General features: G+C 38.0%; 1 protein-coding gene across 2 annotated transcripts; it reads left to right on the top strand.

The window, feature by feature from the left end:
- The first annotated feature begins 676 nt into the window (after positions 1-676).
- On the top strand, positions 677-19,384 carry acp1 (acid phosphatase 1). Of its 2 annotated transcripts, none has more exons than XM_061986774.2 (6): positions 677-770; positions 1,291-1,364; positions 6,332-6,445; positions 14,473-14,534; positions 16,051-16,156; positions 19,161-19,384. In XM_061986774.2, the coding sequence occupies exons 1-6, from the start codon at positions 728-730 to the stop codon at positions 19,236-19,238; spliced, it is 477 nt and encodes a 158-aa protein (XP_061842758.1). In that variant the 5' UTR covers positions 677-727; the 3' UTR covers positions 19,239-19,384. The 2 variants fall into 2 exon arrangements, with proteins under 2 accessions (XP_061842758.1, XP_061842759.1); XM_061986775.2 differs by lacking the exon at positions 6,332-6,445 and adding an exon at positions 6,481-6,594 and having other exon boundaries at positions 680-770.
- The last annotated feature ends 1,580 nt before the right edge of the window (positions 19,385-20,964 follow it).

The raw sequence follows: 20,964 nt of genomic DNA on the forward strand, positions 1-20,964 counted from the left end.
TAAAACATGTTTTCAGTTAGTTCACCTTTTTTTGTTAAGTACATAACTCCACATGTGTTCATTCATAGTTTTGATGCCTTCAGTGACACTCTATAATGTAAATAGTCATGAAAATAAAGAACACGCATTGAATGAGAAGATGTGTCCAAAGTTTTGGCCTGTACTGTCTTTAATGTATATATACTGTATGTATATGTGTCATTCTAGATAGCAGTTGGGTCAAGTAATATACCTTTTAGGTTAAATTTACCTTAATGTCAAGGCAGCAAAGTAGCAATTGTAAAAAAAATAACCCCCAGCACCCGTGTTCTGAGGAGCCGTGCCTCCCCCTGGAGTTATGAATCCCCTGCATCTGCACGTGCATATAACCAGGAATAAAACTGTCAGGAAACCTGTTTTAAATGTTTTAACCGTTGTTTAACTGTTTCCTTTCTGTCCACTTTCTTTGTGCACAGTTATGTTCGGTTGTTTTAAAAATAAGATTGAACATTTTTTTCAGAATAATTATATTTCTTGTACTTAATATAAGGTTGCTGATGATCGTGCCACAACAGTACTGTGCTTTGCATTTCCTGTTTAATCGTACAAAACTGTACTCATGACCAATCATAGCAATTTCAAAATATTATTGTATTTTTATTTTTATTCAGCTTTTACTGTACTTTTATATTTTGTTCAGGCACATGTTGGCCACCAATCGTGCGTCATCAAGGACCCAAGCAGCATAATGGCGGCCTCAGGCACAAAATCTGTTCTGTTTGTCTGTCTGGGTAAGATACTTAGTTTTTATTTCAACAAAGCAAAAAATGTTGACATCACTAGACAGTGGGTGTCATGTATTACTGATTTATTAAATCGTCGACGGACTTTGTTCGCTAACGTGTTCACTAAAATGTAGTCAACTGAATGACTATTAATGCTGAGGGGAACTTTTGCTAGTATCCATATCTACTTTAATGTGTATACTCTTCTATTCAGTTTCAATAATGGTGTAACTGGAGTAGAATGTTTTTTATAAACACGCAGAGCTACGTTTTCTTCATTCATAATACGACCATGAGTAAACCTGGAACCTGATAACGGCTGTAAAAGTTCAACGTCCACGATAGCAGCAGAAAATTTAGCCTTAAAAAGACGGCTATACCTTTTTTTATAGACAGTGCGGTTTTGTGATACACCAAAAACACTGCATGACAATACAACATATGTTGACAGCGAGATTTTGGAATGTGGTGTATTTTGCTTTACAGTGACAGTGAGTGAAATATGTTCAAATGTTTTCTTATATAGGGAACATTTGCAGATCCCCCATTGCAGAGGCCGTATTTAGGAAGATGGCAACTGATGCAGGTGCTGTTGATAAGGTATGGTACTTAAATTTGTGATATGGTGCTGAATTACTGTAAAGCACACATTTAGGATACATGTAAAGCACACATTTAGGATACATGTCTGCTGTTAAAGCCAGTGTTGGCGCTAGAAATTTTCAAAATGGGGTCCAAGGGACCCCATCAAGTCATAAAAACGGGGTCCCACAGTACATTTTTGGGGTCCCACTTTTTTGTAAACGTTTTGAAAACAAATGATAAATCTATGCATTATCCTGTTATATCTTCATTTAATTGTATTCATTTATTTCAGGCAATGACATAAAACATTTGTTTTTAAAGTACAAGGTAGACAACACGCAATGATATACATTAATATAATGCAAAAGGTCATGTACAGTGTGTAAGCATGAACCATGATGGTCCAGTTTTGCCTGAAAGGGAGTGGGAAGAAGATAACATATTTAATCCCACCCCCAGTTCTCAATTCAGTGATTAATACATTGAGTTTCACTGTTACTTTGTTTAAGGATTATACAAATGTTGTATCATGGTGGCAATACAGTCAATACCTGGCCACAGGTAACAATAATTATTACACTGCAACAATAATTTGTATCAACAATGTAAGAAGAGTGAATATACCAACAATAGTAATAGACAAAATACCAACAATGGTAGTAGACAACATTGAGTCAGAGTACAACAGCAGGTCAAATTAAAGACCCTCATCTCTATATTTGAACCAGACCCGATTTTTTTAATAATAATTTAAATCAATTAATAGTTTGGCATTGCTTGTGTTGTAAGTCCAGTTTGTTCTATAATTTTACTCCGCATACAGATACACAAAAACGTGTACGCGTGGTTTGAGCTCTCGGCAATGAGAAATATCCAACATCCAATATCTCACATTCTATATTGTGTTTTGGAAAAAGGTTGTCTTAAACGTTACTTAATTCGTTAAAAAATAATACAAAAGAAAACACATTTTTATGTATATGTAAATGTGTTCAGTTATAAACATTCATCAACTTCAGATCTATCCGTCAATTCTGTTTTGTTTTTTTATGTTGTTTTTTGTTTGTTTGTTTTCTGCCCTTTTTGTCAAAGAAAAGTATGTGTTTTTATGGCCAACACAAAATAGGCAAAATCTTCCACAAAAAATATTTTTCTAAGTGATGTGAAGTAATCGGAGCCTTGTGTAGGTCAATAATTCATAAAAACATTGATTTTGATTCAATATTATGTTTTGAGCAATGACAGTTTTAAAGAAAATAAACAGCTTTGTTTTATTAGTCAATATTGCAACTTTTTCTAAATTACATTTCACCTCTAAGCTTTTTTATTCCACTTTTGTTATTTTTTTGTTTACCGTAATTTAATAGTATTTTTAAAATGTGCTGTGGGCCAGCTAATGAGCTGCGGGCCGCAAATGGCCTTCGGGCCACACTTTTGACACTCCTGCTATAGATAATAAAAAAATGAAATCTGATAAGTCTATAACGATAAAAAGCAGATCCTGGCGACGCATGCGCGTTTATTATAAGGCACAGTCAGCATCTCTGCTTCAGTAAACAATGACGGTGATGACGTCACTGTCAGCGATGCAAGTGACACTTGTTAACTTGTCAGCCACTTCTCCAAGAGACTCCTTTGAACACTCCTCGCACATTAACACTTCAAAAGGCACATATTTGTTGACCTGCAAAGTATGTTTTTGAGGTGGAGGAGTCTGGTCGGGTGCTGGTTAGCTTGAAGCTAGCAGCTAGCCTGTCTCCATCCTGGAACGATGTCGATCCAGCGGGAGATAAAAGTGAAGTTTCCATGGACTCACAAAGACTGAAACAACTCATTCACTGGAGACATGGAACATGATGAAGTTAAAAAGGTTGACTTTACACCTCAGTGAAGTGTTTCTATTGAAGACGACCAATAAAAACGCAATAAACGGGGACGGAAATTTGACCCGGTTATCTTTTCTAAGTCACGACACTGACATTGTCTTTGTGACAGCGCGCTTGCTCCCACTGTCAGCGTGCAGGTGCGTCCTCGCGCTCCTGGCCAGAGAGAGAGAGAGACGTGCCGGTCCTCAAGTGACGACGTGATAAGAGCGCACCTTCACAATAAACAAAACAAAACACCGGCAGAAAGCGATAATCGATAAAAATATGAAAAAAAACAAGCAAACTGGAGTTTTGACCTAAAGAAGGCACGGTAGGTAAAAAAAAAAAAAAACTGCGTCCCAGGGACCCGCAGACTTACGAAAATGCACGTCCTTTCTGATTTCAATGCGTAAAAAGACACAAAGTGCGATAACGCCAACACTGTCATTCACTATAGCAATTGACAATGTCATGAAATGTAATACAAACACTGCAGGCCGTTACAGTAATAAACCTTTTATTTTTGTTTGACTGTTGCGTCTTGCTGTGTGTGGTTGTCATTAGGGATGGTAATTGATAAGATTTTTCCCGTTCTGATTTCACTTTTAGTTTTGCTTAATAATTTGGTTCCTTATCGGTTCTCTTATTGATTGTTACCTGGGAAATAAAGAGGACAAAGTGTGGATTAGCATCAATTTTGTTTAGTTTACAGGTAACGTGACCTTATTAAGCCAACAGTGAGGTCTTAAAAGGCAAATACACAGCATAGAAAAAAAAAAACGTTTTTCAAAATAAATATAAGAAAAAAATATTATAAATAAATATGTGGAAATTACACAAGAATGTAACAGTAACATTTGTAAAACTTTTGAGAATCTTTATCATCTCCCTGGAAAATAGACTGATGAACTCCAAAAACTACAGGGTTTTTCTTAGATTGTCCAAATACCTGTGGCGGTGGGGGCGTGGTCAATACGACGTCATCACATTACTTGCTATGATGGAAATATTTTGTTTTAAAATGGCAAAAAAATAAATACATTTCAAATATATCTGGTTTTAAGTATACCGTGGTTTTTAGGTGCGGCTTATAGTGCGGAAAATACGGTAGTATTGACATATATTTTTTTCTTACATAACATAATTTTGCTTTATTTTTCGATTGTTGCTGCTTATCGTAAAAGGCACTTTGTTGAGAATAATTTTTTGTTCTGGAGATTTCTCCAATCCTTTTAGTCACTGTTTCTTTATTAAAATTAAAAACAAATCTAGCATCTATGTCTGGTGTTATTGTGGACTGTACTTATGTTTAGAGAATCTTAAATTCTGTCACTTCATTTCCGCAATGAAGTGACATACTTTATTTGCGCTGCTGGGAGCCTTCCTCTCCTTAAAAGATAATTTTAAAGCTCACTGTCCACGGGTATATCTCGGATACAATAAAGTACGTCCACATCGCGGACATGCTGCTTTCAATCCAGACAACCCTATGCGTATGTCTTACGCCATCACCACATTTGGTTTCGGCAGCGCTGTTCGGTGATCGGAAGCCAAATGTTCAGTGCATCACTAGTGCGCAAATAATAAACTATATATATCCATTCTAACTGTAACTAACTATCTGCTGGTGTTAAAGTGTATGTTTATTTTTCCCATGGTCTGCGAACACATCATGTCTGCGAAGAATGAGGAAGTGTTGAGTGTCTGGGAGTGAAACACGAAGAAAGACGTGTGTGCACAGAGGAGAAAAAAATGGGCCCTTGTTAAAATAAAATTGGCAATAAAAGCTAAAAAGAACGTTGGACTTCGTGTGTCTACTGGACGCTACAATACATTATAATACTTTATTTAGTTTTCACGTAAAAAAAATCCCAATTTTTTGAAGATGTGGCGGCTAATATGTTGCACAATCAAATACATTAAAAGGGAACAGTACTTTTTTTTAAATATTTTAGCTATCGTTCACAATCATTATGAGAGACAAGAAGACAAAAGGTGGGGTTTTTTTTCTTTTGCTTTCTAACATTTAAAAATCGTCTCGTTCTAGGTGGCTAGCAATGCATCTAATGGGAGCAATCAATTCTACCTCTAAATCACTTTAAAAATGCATTAAAAAAACATCACTCGACGGACAGTTGTTTGTCTGGCCCAGCTGGCTGGGCACATTTCCTTTTTGATTTCGGGTAAGCAATCCATTTATGTCGAAATAGCTGGGCTTTCAGTTCCATGAGTCATGCTTATTTAAATGAGAAGGCATTAATTTCAATTTAACAGGTAATTGCGCTAATATTGTAGGCGGTGTTAGTACCTTGTATTTACGACAGAAGACTGCTGCTGGGATGAGATTGACTCTGTTCAAAAACGCGACATTTATTTATAGTTATTGCATCCTGTGAGTTAAAATGTTTCAGCATATTGATCGTGTGTCCTCCTCTTAATGAAATAGCAACTTTGCAGTTATTACAAGTAGTGCTGTTGCAATCGTTTCTTGTAAAATGTAGCCAAACTCGGAAGTGTTTACGCGGCATGGGCACCATGTTGCTGTTTGACGTCCCTACGCGCGTTGCGTAATGACATAATTCCTGCCCATAGGAATCATTAAGGGAACCGTTTGAAAAAATGGCAAGCAATTCCAAGGAATTGATACAGTGGGAACCAGTTCTGAACTAGAACCGGTTTTTTGATTTCTATCCCTAGTAATCGTACAGAAATATGTTAATTACAATAATCAACACATTGACTTTAAAGATAGTTCTCGAAGGGTTGTTGTATTTGTTAGGTTAATATATTAATATATCATTATTAATATATTAATATGTTAATACCGTATATTATTATTTAACATACGGTAAGTTACATTTTTTGTATGTCATTTAATTAGATAAAATATAGGTGTGCCTACTGAGGGGGTGGGAAATCAGAACATTAGCAAAATGTTTGTCCAACTTTAGCTAATTCAAAAGCAAATACATGGGTTTGAGCTATAAACAACAACAAAAACAGTCTGCCCTATGTATCTTGATAAAATGTGTCTTTTGGAGTTATCAAACAAGAAAAATATTATGAGTGAAGTCATCATTTGTTGTGTTCTTATTCTCCGTGCTCTACTCTGCCCAGTGGAAAATAGACAGTGCCGCCACCTCCACCTATGAGATAGGAAACCCCCCCGACGATCGCGGTCTGGCCTGCATGAAGAGGCACGGCGTGCCCATGAGGCATGTGGCCAGGCAGGTATGATCATCCACCTTTGTTCTGTGTTGTTTCAGTGGCTCATAGACAGTGGCGCCACATCCGACTGGAATATAGGCTGCTCGCCAGATGGCCGTGGGCTAGCCTGCCTAAAGGGGCATGGCATTGAGAGCAGTCATAGGGCCCGACAGGTACAACCACATGTTGTGTACATTGCCATTTGGTGTGTATGTGTTGGACACTAGTGTGAGGTCTTGTATGTAACATTTTGAGGATGCTCATCTCTGTACAACTTGCTTTTCTCCAGTTACTTTTAAGTTCTAAATAAGTAATAATTAATGACAGGTACACACTAAAAAATGTTGGGTTAAAAAAATAACCCAATTGCTGGTTCAAAAAAGGACGAGACCCTTATTTGAGTTATTTTAACTCAACATTTTGTGTTAATTTTTTCAACCCAACTTTTGCGTTGAATTATTTAACCCAAAAGTTGAGTTATGCTAACTCAATGTTGGGTTATTCATGATTTATTTATTGGGTTTAATTTATTTAACACAGAAGCTGAGTTATGCTCACTGTAATGTTGGGTTATTCCCAACCCAACTATTGAGTTGCGCAATTTAGCACTCCTTGACCCAATAGTTGGTTAAAAATGACAAATTTTACTGCTGGTTTGTCTTACTCCTTCCCAAATACTGATCACAATTATTTTTATTCCATTAAAATATACTCAAAAGCAAGATATGAATGACATTGTTTTACAATAGTTGCCGTGTATGGTCATAGCAGTCCTATACAGTATGCTCAAATATGTTCATGTACATAAAATGTGAGATTGTAAATAATTTTAATGAGATTAATCCAGAATAGAATTCCCTTCAAGAAAAAAGTTACTTTTTAATTTAAAAAAAAGGCTTTTACCCCAAAATGCATTACTCATTGAAAAACACCCAAAAATGGTTCATAATTTTGAAAACCTAGAAATTTAGTTAAAATAATACCCTTATAACCCAAAAAATAGATTGCTCTTCATTAAAATAACTCCACAATTCAAACCAACACTCGCAACTCATAAATCGGGTTATCAAAATAACCCAGCATTTTTTAGTGTGTACCATATTGTCTCATAGTGACCTTCAACCTGTGGATGCTGTGCACAAGTTTATTGCCAGGTATGCTGTCCACTCGAATTAATAGGCAACTTACTTGAAATAGAGGATTTATATAAAAAAAAATGCTGTCTGTAATGACCTTTACAATGTATACTGGCAGATGTCTTTACCTAAGTACATGTATAGCAATTGTATAGTGCACATTTAAAAAAGCATTAGCTGCCAGATAGGGGAAAGCATTAGAAGATTGATGCAAAAAATCTGCTAGACTCATATCTTTTTTTAATTATGCATTGAAAAATTACACAAAAATATATGTGGAATTATAATGTAAATGCGTCAGGGCGTTGAGGGTATCTGGTTTGGTGGCTGCAGGATTAGGTCTCTGCTATTTGCAGATGATGTGGTCCTGATGGCTTCCTCTGGCCAAGATCTTCAGCTCTCACTGGATCGGCTCGCAGCCGAGTGTGAAGCGACTGGGATGGGAATCAGCACCTCCAAGTTCGAGTCCATGGTTCTCTCCCGGAAAAGGGTGGAGTGCCATCTCCGGGTTGGGGAGGAGATCTTGCCCCAAGTGGAGGAGTTCAAGTACCTCGGAGTCTTGTTTACGAGTGGGGGAAGAGTGGATCGTGAGATCGACAGGCGGGTTGGTGCGGCGTCTTCAGTAATGCGGACGCTGTATCGATCCGTTGTGGTGAAGAAGCAGCTGAGCCGGAAGGCAAAGCTCTCGATTTACCGGTCGATCTACGTTCCCATCCTCACCTATGGTCATGAGCTTTGGGTCTTGACCGAAAGGACAAGATCACGGGTACAAGCGGCCGAAATGAGTTTCTTCCGCCGGGTGGCGGGGCTCTCCCTTAGAGATAGGGTGAGAAGTTTTGTCATCCGGGGGGAGCTCAAAGTAAAGCCGCTGCTCCTCCACATCTAGAGGAGCCAGATGAGGTGGTTCGGGCATCTGGTCAGGATGCCACCCGAACGCCTCCCTAGTAAGGTGTTTCGGGCACGTCCGACCGGTAGGAGGCCACGGGGAAGACCCAGGACACGCTGGGAAGACTATCTCTCCCGGCTGGCCTGGGAACGCCTCGGGATCCCCCGGGAGGAGCTGGACGAAGTGGCTGGGGAGAGGGAAGTCTGGGCTTCCTTGCTTAAGCTGCTGCCCCCGCGACCCGACCTCGGATAAGCGGAAGAAGATGGATGGATGGATGGAAAATGTAAATGCATTTGTACATATAAGGTTCTTCCCCTACAAATGATGATGCCTGGTTCTCTCTGCAGTTGAGTAGTGCACTAGTGCACTACTCAATAGTAGTTGTGCACAGTGCACTATAGGCCGCCTACTCAGTGGCCTAGTGGTTAGAGTGTCCGCCCTGAGATCGGTAGGTTGTGAGTTCAAACCCCGGCCGCGTCATACCAAAGGCTATAAAAATGGGACCCATTACCTCCGTGCTTGGCACTAAGCATCAAGGGTTGGAATTGGGGGTTAAATCACCAAAAATTATTCCTGGACGCGGCTCCGCTGCTGCCCACTGCTCCGCTCACCTCCCAGGGGGTGAACAAGGGTGATGGGTCAAATGCAGAGAATAATTTCGCCACACCTCGTGTGTGTGTGACAATCATTGGTACTTTAACTTAAACTTTAGATAAACACTTTTAGCCACCATTAGAGGAAATTCTGTGTTTTGTGTCTTTAGTATGTCTCTAAATAATGATAATTCAATAAAGAACATGTCATCTGCATTTCAAATACTTAGACTTTTTATTTCCAATATGCTAGTAAAGTCAATTATATTTTTTAAGTGTCAGTCATAATTTAATGCCAGTACGTTAAGTTGACACATCCTTAATGCCATTTGATAATAACTTTCCGTTGACTGTAATCTATTTCCATCAGAAATGTCCTACTTAAACCGATAAATCGGTGTCTGGGGACTTTATTTTTGTATTTCTAGGCTTATCAAAGAGTAAAACTGTTACAGGGAAGTCTTTGTTGAGCTTTAGGTTCCACTTGGCAGGATTTCGCTTCCTCATGACCCTGCTTATTCTGCTGCATAAAATGTGTGCCAAACAAAAGCATTGTCAGAACAGATTATTATGAACAATCTGAAACTAGATTTCTGGCGGGTTTTCTATTTTTCCAAGTATTTCCGAGCGGTCAGCCTCTTTATCACTTGGCTGCAAGCGATCAATCACAAGGCAGCAAAAAGGAGCCGTCCATAATTTTGTATCCTTGTTATGTTCCAAATGCTCAAGCCAGCCTAAAATTTCAGAGTTGTTTGTCCATGTACGGTATTTTTTTCTCAGTTCAACTCATGCTTCTATGTGCCCTCGATTCCCCCCGCCCCCAACCCCACGTCCTAAGAGGGCATGGATTTTCCCCGGTTCCTCACATCTCTTGTCTTGCTACTTTGTCCCTCTGCAAACCTGTCCAACTAGATTTTGGTCTAATCTCCTCAAAGCAGAACTGCAGAGTCTCAGTCTTTGCCCCCAAAATGAGCTTTGACAGGCTCTTGCATTTTTAACGTTCCCTTTATCGCCTCCTTCATTAACCATTACCACCTTTCCCCTCTTGTCCCTTCTTTTTCCTCTCCAGTCACTTTTTTCCCCTCTCTCCTTTCTGCAAACTGGTCGAATTGACACCCCATTGATCAGAAAAAATTAACCAACACTCTGATTTGTTAATCTGTTTTGGATTATATTTGTAGGGTGTTTTCCCTTCATCAAAAATCAACCAACATTTTAGAACGTGCTTTTCGGGAGTTGGCGTTTTTTTTGTACTTGTCAAGAAATGAGCGTGACATTAGGCCAAAACACATCATCCTCAAAATTTGGCCTTTTATCATTTAGTTTTTGACAAATGCATGTTTCCAAGCCTAGCAAAGCACCTTTCGCCCTCGAAAACATTAAAATAAATAATAATTAAATAATACAATTCCTATTTATTATTTTTAAGGCATGGTTAGAGAAAGAAAAGTAGAGATAAATCTGATTACCAACTACTTGTCATTCCTCTTAAACTGACAAAGGTTGACAAGAGTTTGGTATATGCTTTTACTATGCACACAAGAAGGTATTATCAAACTTTGCTAAGCTGTTAATTTTTGACAAAAGTGGTAATGGGGAGGGACTGTTAGGCAAAAGCTTTTTCCTCTCACATCCTCATCAGTGGTCCCGGCAGGACCAAAAAAAATGTCAAAATTGGTAAGGAGGGGTCCCTTCCCCATCTCAATATGAGCCAAAAAGGTTTCTTTAAATTATTATGACTTCACAAATTTCCCCACTTGGATATTATCAATCTTTTGCTTGTTTAACATGCACAAATCAAACCAACGTAAGTGAATATACGATAGATAGTTAAGTATATTTATTTAAAGACAGAATTGCTTGTTGTATTATAGGTGACAAAGCAACTAATTATTAGTAAGCATTAGTGTGACCTTTTGTAACATTCAACATTTCAACCTTTTCTCATACATTGTTTGTACTTACCGGTATTTTTTTTCACTTTTCTGTGTGGCCGTAATTGTACTGATGTGGCACATTAAAAATATTTTTTTTTATTTGATTCTATAAATATTATATCTATTTTTATATAAATTAATTAGTGCTGTTCAATGATACATTTCTAAAATTAGATTATATACACTCAATTTTAGATAATTATGCTTAATCACAGGTTGTTACTGTCTTGCATGATTTAAATCAACTTACAGATCCCAATATTTGGACACAAAATATCACAGAATGTCATCCTTCCCCACCTTCTACCATCCTAGTCACGTCCGTTGTGTCCTTGGGCAAGACACTTCACCCCTTGCTCCTGATGGCTGCTGGTTAGCCCTAGCCTTGCATGGCAGCTCCCGCCATCAGTGTGTGAATGTGTGTGTGAATGGGTGAATGTGGAAATACTGTCAAAGCGCTTTGAGTACCTTGAAGGTAAAAAAGCGCTATACAAGTATAACCCATTTATCATTTATCCTAAAGAATTTTTAAAATGTTTCACTTAAATACTCATCATGTATTTAAAACACGATCTGATGAGGGACGATTTCAATTGTGGAGCCAAAAATCCAATTGTATTGCAGTCAAAATAATAAATATGTCCAGTGGGATACGTAATCTAAACACATGAGGTCCTTTAAAGGTATAGTATTAGTAGTTTTACTTCGTCCTCTGTACTTTGTCCGCGATATAGTGTTGGCCTGTAGGCCGTATCTTCCGAATCCTTGGAATGACATTGTTCTATTAGCTTTTCATTGGTGTCCTATTTGTTTTGCTACAAAACACATATTTACTTTTCAAGCATTTCGGGGTCCGCTCTTTGACTTAGCAAAATTTTGACCTCAAATGTATTATATTTTCTCATATTGCTATATCATGAACGTCGGAAGAAACATAAATGTAGTTGATTCTTCCCTTAATAATTTGTTTAGCACTGATGAAGGTATGGCAGTATGCTTGCCCTTTTCAACTTAAACTCTGGGTCAAATATTTCCCAAACCGAGTTTTCTGTCAGCCTTTTTTTTGTTTAACTTGAGGGATTACCGGTGTTTCATAAGTGTGAGAATGAAGGGTAGCGAGGAACATGCAAGTTCAAACCAAGATTACCATAAATGTGGGAGTCCGGTTGTGCTCTAGCAGGGACTACTTGACAATCGGCAGCCTGGGGAAAAATGCTATTAGTTTATTGGGGTAAAGTGTTGGAGAAACACAAATACATTAGTGACGTGTTGCATGTATGTGGTGTCTTAAAGGTGCTGTTTGCAACTTCCTCACAGTTACATTTTTCTAAGCAAAAAATACAACAAAAACACCATTGGCAAAAAAACACCATGTTTTCATTAGTGGTTTAACAGCCCACATTTGCTTTACAATTGTTTATATTTTTCACAATTGCTAAGTTTATGTTACAAAAATTTGTGTCTACGGCAGTCACTCACCATATCTCGTCCACACGTATGCGCAGGGAGCATGTGCACACAAACAAAAGCAGTCCAAGAGAAGCAACAAATAATTTGCAGTCTTGTTGTTAGGATAGAATATCAATTCAAATGACTAACTATCCAAATTGCTATTATTATACAGTAGCCAAAGCTAATGCGCGTGCAAGTGTTAAGTACGTACATAGTTATGTGATTACAGCCTAGAAGCCGGAAGATACAAATACATTGGAAAGTTAGCGGCTTCTATGCATCTGTGTGAATGTTGCAAACAGCCCCTTTAACAGATAGGGATGCACATAATTTTTTTAAGCCGTTATCTATACAGATAACTTCCACTTCTCAAGACCGATAAGTTATTTATAAAAATTATTTTTAAATTGAAATGTAACTAGTGTTTGCACACCTTTATTTACGGCTGGGTTTGAGGCAGCTTCTTTAGCACCGTGGGCAGTTTTGTAGGCTTTCACAACACTGTTGTAGCAATGCTGGCGTTTCAGGTGGCTGATAAAGTTTGATTTGTTGAAGTTATTTTTTTCCCTTGTGGAATGTTAGCAGTACATTTGGTGCAAATAGCATGTAGAATGTCTTCCGCTGAAACAGTGAAGTCCCACTGATCATCACGGCAGCTTGATTTGCTCACCCTAACCCACCTAAAGCATAGTATGGGTAATTTTGCTTTTTGCAGCGTTTTTTAACACATTTTTACTGGAGCTATTTTGTTAATGTTATTGGAGTTATCGGTAAGACATATTTGTCCATAACAGTCCGATAATTATTTGTCGGATATTTACTTTATTAAAAACACTTCTTGGTTCACACCAAAATAAAAAAACAAACATTCAAATTGAAGTTGCATTGTACAAAACCCAAAACCAGTGAAGTTGGCACGTTGTAAATAAAAACAGAATACAATGATTTGCAAATCCTTATCCACCTATATTCAATTGGATAGACTGCAAAGACAAGATACTTAACGTTCGAACTGGAAAACCTAATTTTTTTGCAAACATTAGCTCATTTGGAATTTGATGCCTACAACATGTTTCAAAAAAGCTGGCACAAGTGGCAAAAAAGACAGAGAAAGTTGAGGAATGCTCATCAAACACTTATTTGGAACATCCCACAGGTGAACAGGCTAATTGGGAACAGGTGGGTGCCACAATTGGGTATAAAAGCAGCTTCCAAGAAATGCTCAGTCATTCACAAACAAGGATGGGGCGAGGGTCACCTTTTTGTAAGCAAATTGTCGAACAGTTCAAGAACAACATTTCTCAACGAGCTATTGCAAGGAATTTAGGGATTTCACCCTCTACGGTCCGTAATATCATCAAAAAGTTCAGACATCCTGGAGAAATCACTGCACGTAAGTGGCAAGGCCCGTGACCTTCGATCCCTCAGGCAATACTGCATCAAAAACCGACAACAGTGTGTAAAGGATATCACCACATGGGCTCAGGAAAACTTCAGAAAACCACTGTCAGTAACAACAGTCCGTCGCTACATCTGTAAGTGCAAGTTAAAACTCTACTATACAAAGCGAAAGCCATTTATCAACAACACCCAGAAACGCCGCCAGCTTCGCTGGGCCCAAACTCATCTAAGATGGACTGATGCAGATTGATGCAATTGTACGGAATATGTACTGCACTGTGCAATCTACTAATAAAAGTTTCAATCAATCAAGTCGGTAAGTCAGCTGGTTCTGTATCTTGGGGTCTTCACTGGTATCGGGGATGGAATGACTTTTTGCATTGGTAGAAGTTTGACCCAATCCCAAGAATGGAATGACTTTTTGCATTGGTAGAAGTTTGACCCAATCCCAAGTGTAGCTTGGGTGTGCTAGGTGCTTAGTCAGTTTTCCTGCATGCCTTCATGTTTGGTTTTCTGTTAAATGGCGCTGTTAAGCGTGGGAATGATGACTTCAGCCACAAATGTTTTTAACGACATCGGGGGTAAAAGCTTTTGCATACAGATCCAAGATTTTAAATCTTGTTTTGCGTTTGTCTCCCATTTGCAGGTGACTAAGGACGATTTCATGAGCTTTGAATTCATTCTCTGCATGGACGAGAGCAATCTGAGGTGAGGGTTTACTTTTCATGCGAATTTGAATAGTGCTTTCCGGAACGGCTGATGTCAGGTGTCGAGAGTCCTTGACCTCCTTATTAATAATTACCTCAGATTAAAAATAATAATGGGATCACACTAGAGCGTCCAGATAAAATGAATAAAAATTAGAATGTCTCGCAAGTTAACAAATGCTGCTCCAACACAAATTCCCAGTAACATTTAGCTGTAACTAACATGTAGATGAATGCCTCCTTTTAATGGGCAATATCCTTCCTTAAGCTCTTTCGAAAGGTCGGGGGAGGGATATTTCTTGCTACTTTGAACGTTTAGGGATCATTTTGAGATCACATGCCCACGACAGATCTGATCTGTAAGCAGCTTACCGAGTTCTTTGGATGCCTCGTCTATGCTCTTTGGGCACTTTCCCCCACCCTTTCTCTCCCACATATTTTTCTCAGCAAATGTTAATCTGACCAGACTGAAAAAAGGGCAATTTATCTGGAGCAAAATGTCTAGTTTTCCTTCTATTTGTAAAATCAACTTCAGTGCCGTTGTCACTGTATGGTATTTATTAACATAAAGGTTACTTGTGGCGATCATAAATACAAAGAACACAAAATACCCCTGAAAATAAAATAAAGATAAAATAATCACTTTTTCAAAAAAGTTACTAGAATCTTTTGAAATAAATTGTGCACAATCGTATTTAAAAAATTGTCATCATATTTACTAATTTTCATCGATTGTAGTTAAAGATGTGGTGTTTGTAAATGTATGTATTTAAAAATATGCCACATCTACAGCCATAAATATATCAATACAGGGACCATAATTGTTCAATCTCTATGAATGACATACCAGTATGTAAAGTTACAAAAAACTTAAAGTTAATATTATTTGCAGATAATACGACCACATTTTGCTCAGGAAAGAACATACAGAAGCTAATACAAATAATAAAAGAAGAAATTGATAAAGAGATGGTTTGACAAAAACCGACTATCCTGGAATGCTATACAGTACCGGTAATAGTAGAAAAAAAGGTCAAACACAAATACAGACGGTGTAGACATTGACATGATAAAATAAATCACATTTTTATGTGTAATAATGGATGATAAAATGAACTGGAAATCTCATTTAGAAATATACAACAAAGTGTACTTAAATAATGAACAAGGCTACTTATTGATGTATAATATAATAAGGCCACTTATGAAATAAGGTGATGATTCTATTTATCTTTAAGTGAATTACAGCTATAAATTCATGAGAACTTTATTTATTTGTTATTTTTATATTTGTGTTAAAGATTGAGAACAGGAAGTAAACAAATACATGTGTTAGCAATTGCTATGAAACAGAAAATGGGTAGGATTATTTAAGTTCTTCTTCTTCCTACTCCTTTTTGGACATTTTGTAAAGAGAAACTGGTTTTACTTGATGCACCATATTGTAATCGTATGCATGTTTGAAATAAACTAATACCAATACCAATAAACCATGTTTTCTACTCTTGTCTCTACAGTGAGTTGAACCGGAGAGCAAACTTGGTTAAAAATCACAAAGCAAAGATTGAACTTCTTGGTTCGTACGACCCACAGAAGCAGCTGATCATTAAAGACCCGTATTACGTAAGTGGTACAGGATTTTGCTTATTCATTGTCTAAATATACCTGAAACTGTGAAGTTTTGGGGTTTACTGGTTATAGCCTAAGTGTGAATGGATGCCCCAAAACTATTATGAACACAACAGGTGAAACTTCAAAATGGGTTGGCAGTTTAAAAAGCAGTGCCTTATCTTGGATCCGAGTCTTATAACTTTTTACACTACACAGTTAGTTAATTAGACTTTCTCTAAAGTTGTGAATGTCCAACTGTTTAATGTTTCAGTACTTTTTGCAAAAATCGCTGTTCTCTAACAAGAATTGCAGTGACGTGCGGTGAGGTTGATGGCTGGTGAGGCATTGACTTCATCACAGTCAGATTTACAAACATATGAACCCTAAAGAGTATCTTATTCACCATTTGATTGGCAGCAGTTAACGGGTTATGTTTAAAAGCTCATACCAGCATTCTTCCCTGCTTGGCACTCAGCATCAAGGGTTGGAATTGGGGGTTAAATCACCAAAAATGATTCCCAGGCGCGGCGCTGCTGCTGCCCACTGCTCCCCTCACCTCCCAGGGGGTGAACAAGGGGATGGGTCAAATGCAGACGACAAATTTCATTACACCTAGTGTGTGTGTGACAATCATTGGTACTTTAACTTAACTTTAACTTTACACATACAAACTGTAGCACACAAAAAAGCACATTTAATTAAAAAAAACATTATTATGGTCTTACCTTTACTTAGAAATTAAGTCCATGCGCCGCAACTAAAGCCCTCACTTAAACTTTCCACGTGCAAGATTGAATCTATTTAAAAAAGTGTAACCGAGGGTTTATAAATGTCGCCTATACTGTATGAAACTACAAAATAACAAACACGGAGGCTCCAGTTTACACGAAGACCACTTTATTTACATTCTTTCAAAAACCTCCGTAACGTGACATCACTTCCGCTCTTAGCGCCTTCAAAATAAGAGCTCAAGGCATATACTGTATAACAGCGCATAACAGGAACTTAACATCACAAAGAGGAAAGCCCATGAAAATAGGTTACAAAAGTTATTTAATAAGAAGCCAAAAAGTGCAAAAACAATAATGTTCGTGTTGGAGGAGTTGTGAATTAGGTACACCTGCAGTCTGCAGGTGTACCTAATGTTGTGGCCCTGCAGTCATTCACAACTCCTCCAACACGAACATTATTGTTTTTGCACTTTTTGGCTTCTTATGAAATAATTTTTTAAAATAGATTCAATCTTGCACGTGGAAAGTTTAAGTGTGGGCTTTAGTTGATATATCAACAATTCTACGGCGAGGGTGCAGGAGGCGGGGCTACTGGAGCCTCAGCCAGTGCGTCTTTTGCAGCCGTTTTATGATCGCTCAGCACAAGAAATACGTTACACACATACAGTTGTTGACAAAATACACTGTACATTATATACCTCAGCTAACTAAACTATGGAAATGTATAATATAGTTCATATAGCAATACAGTCTCACTGCACAGCAGGCCAGCATTTAGCCGAGTCCGGAATCCATGTTGAGGGACTGAGTGACGTGCCTCAACTGGCTGCTGTTCACCGCACCGCCTCTTCTCAGTATTTGAACGGCAAATGTGAAAATTCAGCGATTTTGAATAAAAATAATCTAAAACTGGTGAAGTTAAATGGAAAATAACTTTATAGTATAATCACTGGATACATATAACAATTTTTTTTTTTTTTTAATTTTTACATTTTTTTCTTTCCATGATGGCAGGTGAGGCGGGGCCTCACCTGCCATCATGGAAAGAAAAAAATGACTAGTGACTGCACGTCACTGAAGAATTGTAACGGCAAAATTCACAACACGCATGGGATCCATGGCTCAACCAATTTTTCACTATGTGGTACAGTTTGGTTATTAATCAACTATTTATTTATTCCACTGGGACTGGATGTACGACGGTGTCGCATAGTCCTTCATAAGTGGCTTTTTCTATTGCCTAAGAGCAAGACTAACGTTAAATATTGTTTTTGTATTGTCCGGAGAGAAGATAAGACGCATGAAGCAACACACACACATATATATATATATATATATATATATATATATATATATATATATTTATGGAAAAACAATAAATGGAGAATTAAATTGTTATCAACTGATCTCTGATTTAATCATTCAGATGTGTTTTGTGGTTTGACAAAAATAAGTCTATTTAGGCATAACTGTATTCATCATGGAAAATTAATGCTTCACTTGCACAGTATTCTGTAAATACATTTATGATCCTTTGTGAATAATAAAGACATGATTCACTTCCCACATGCTATAACTTCTACAATTTGACTCTCATCCTCTTCAAATCTTTTTCATACTAATCTCAAAGCGTGAGAAATTAACAGAATAACAGGAACATTGTATTCTAGTTAATTATGGAAAAAAAGATGTTTCTGTTTTTAGAAGTGTTGCTTTTGCTGTGGGTGATGATTGCTACATTTGTTTAAACCGAAATAGTGTTGACAATTGAAATGAAAGCCAGTTGGCGTCTGGAAGTTGTTTCCTCCTCGGGCAACTCGACAATGACTTGAAAGTATTTAAATCCCATTAAACATTTGTTTGGCCTCGTCTATGCTCTTTGGGCAGTTTCCCCTACCCTTTCTCTCCCACATATTTTTCTCAGCAAATGTTAATCTGACCAGACTGAAAAAAGGGCAATTTATCTGGAGCAAAATGTCTAGTTTTCCTTCTATTTGTAAAATTAACTTCAATGCTGTTTTCACTGTATGGTATGTATTAACATAAAGGTTACTTATGGCGATCATAAATACTAAGAACACAAAATACCCCTGAAAATAAAATAAAGATAAAATAACCACTTTTTCAAAAAAGTTACTAGAATCTTTTGAAATAAATTTTAATAAATACATTTTATCCCTGCTTTATCGGCACTTAATTTGTAACCTCTGTTCAGTTATTTTGTTTGAAGATGTTTGCCACTTCACTGCAGCGTGACATTTCTCATTCTTTTTTGTTGGCTGCAGGGCAGCGATGCAGACTTTGAAAAGGTGTACGAGCAGTGCCAACGATGCTGCAAAGCATTTCTGGAGGTGAACTCCTAAAATTGTAATAATAACAAGCCTGTCATCACGTAACTAACTGTGGTCAATGTCATGACTGGACCACCACAAATTTCTTTGTCGCATTTCAAACCACATTTAGTAGCGTAGCAATGCATGTGTTGTAATAAAATATACAACTCCCTCAAGTCATGTCTGTTTTTGTGGAAGTTTTGAAAGAGTTTAGTAGAATTTCAACCATCAATCAATCAAAATTTAGGTTGTATTCAGTCACATGACTTTTGAACGGAAGTAAACAAAGTGGTGGACCACAAAACCAACATGGCTACTGTGCGAACTATCGGAGTACGCAAGGGGCCTAGATCTTACCACTAAATGCAGATACAAGCAAAACAATCAAACTATGCAATGGTATCTATCCCTATATGTTATCAAGAAAAGATTTGTCGAGTGATCTCAAGGATCATCTGTCGGTTACGTTACCAGACATGTCGAACTATCTGGTGCTCCAGATGTCATTCTACTTGGCAAAACAGATTAAAACTTGGAAAAGCATTGAGGGCTACAACTTGTTTTTGTGTGGCTTGATCAAGGAAATTGGTATCAAGACTCCCTGATAAATCATGCATCATTTTTGCTTGGATACGGTTGCATTTCCTGATTTAACGCGCCGTTAACAAGAATGCATGTTTTTCGCCGTCTTTATCAAAATATACCCTATATTGCCAAAATATTTGGCCACCCATCCAAATGATCAGAATCAGGTGTCCTAATCACTTGGCCTGGCCACAGGTGTATAAAATCAAGCACTTAGGCATAGAGAATGTTTCTACAAGCATTTGTGAAAAAATGGGCCGCTCTCAGGAGCTCAGTGATTTCCAGCGTGGAACTGTCATAGGGATCTGAGCCGATGTCGTTGTGGCTTTTGCAGCCCTTTGAGACACGCGTGATTTAGGGCTATATAAATAAACTTTGATTGATTGATTGATAGTATGCCACCTGTGCAACAAATCCAGTCGTGAAATTTCCTCACTCATAATAATTCCAAAGTCAACTGTCGGCTTTATTATAAGAAAATGGAAGATTTTGGGAACAACAGCAACTAAGCCACCAAGTGTTTAGCGGATGCTGAAGCGCATAGTGCAAAGAGGTCGCCGACTTTCTGCACAGTCAGGTGCTGCAGAACTCCAAACTTCATGTGACCTTCCAATTAGCCCACGTACAGTACGCAGAGAGCTTCATAGAATGGGTTTCCATGGCCGATCAGCTGTATCTAAGCCATACATCACCAAGTCCAATGCAAAGCGTGGGATGCAGTGGTGTAAAGCATGTCGCCACTGGACTCTAGAGCAGTGGAGACACGTTCTCTGGAGTGATCAATCACGCTTTTCTATCTGGCAATCTGTGGACGAGTCTGTGGTTTGGAGGTTGCCAGGACAACGTTACATTTCGGACTGCATTGTGCCCAGTGTGAAATTTGGTGGGGGAGAAATTATGGTGTGGGGTTGTTTTTCAAGAGTTGGGCTTGGCCCCTTAGTTCCAGTGAAAGAAACTTTGAATGCTCTAGGATACCTAAACATTTTGGACAATTCCATGCTCCCCACCTTGTGGGAACAGTTTAGTTCCTCTTCCAACATGACTGTGCACCAGTGCTCAAAGCAAGGTCCTTAAAGACATGGATGACAGAGTCTGGTGTGGATTAACTTGACTGGCCTGCACAGAGTCCTAGGGATGATGTTTGTTAAGAAGTTATTGATTTCGATGCCAT

The sequence above is a fragment of the Nerophis lumbriciformis genome, linkage group LG26, assembly GCF_033978685.3.
Source record: "Nerophis lumbriciformis linkage group LG26, RoL_Nlum_v2.1, whole genome shotgun sequence".
Taxonomy (NCBI): Eukaryota; Metazoa; Chordata; class Actinopteri; order Syngnathiformes; family Syngnathidae; genus Nerophis; species Nerophis lumbriciformis.

Bases quoted from the DNA above. Each gene is read 5' to 3' on its own strand.
- acp1 (XM_061986774.2), top strand. From the start codon at position 728: ATGGCGGCCTCAGGCACAAAATCTGTTCTGTTTGTCTGTCTGG. The intron at 1,365-6,331 runs GTATGGTACTTA...TACTCTGCCCAG, and splicing joins ATGCAGGTGCTGTTGATAAG to TGGAAAATAGACAGTGCCGC. The intron at 14,535-16,050 runs GTGAGGGTTTAC...TTGTCTCTACAG, and splicing joins ATGGACGAGAGCAATCTGAG to TGAGTTGAACCGGAGAGCAA.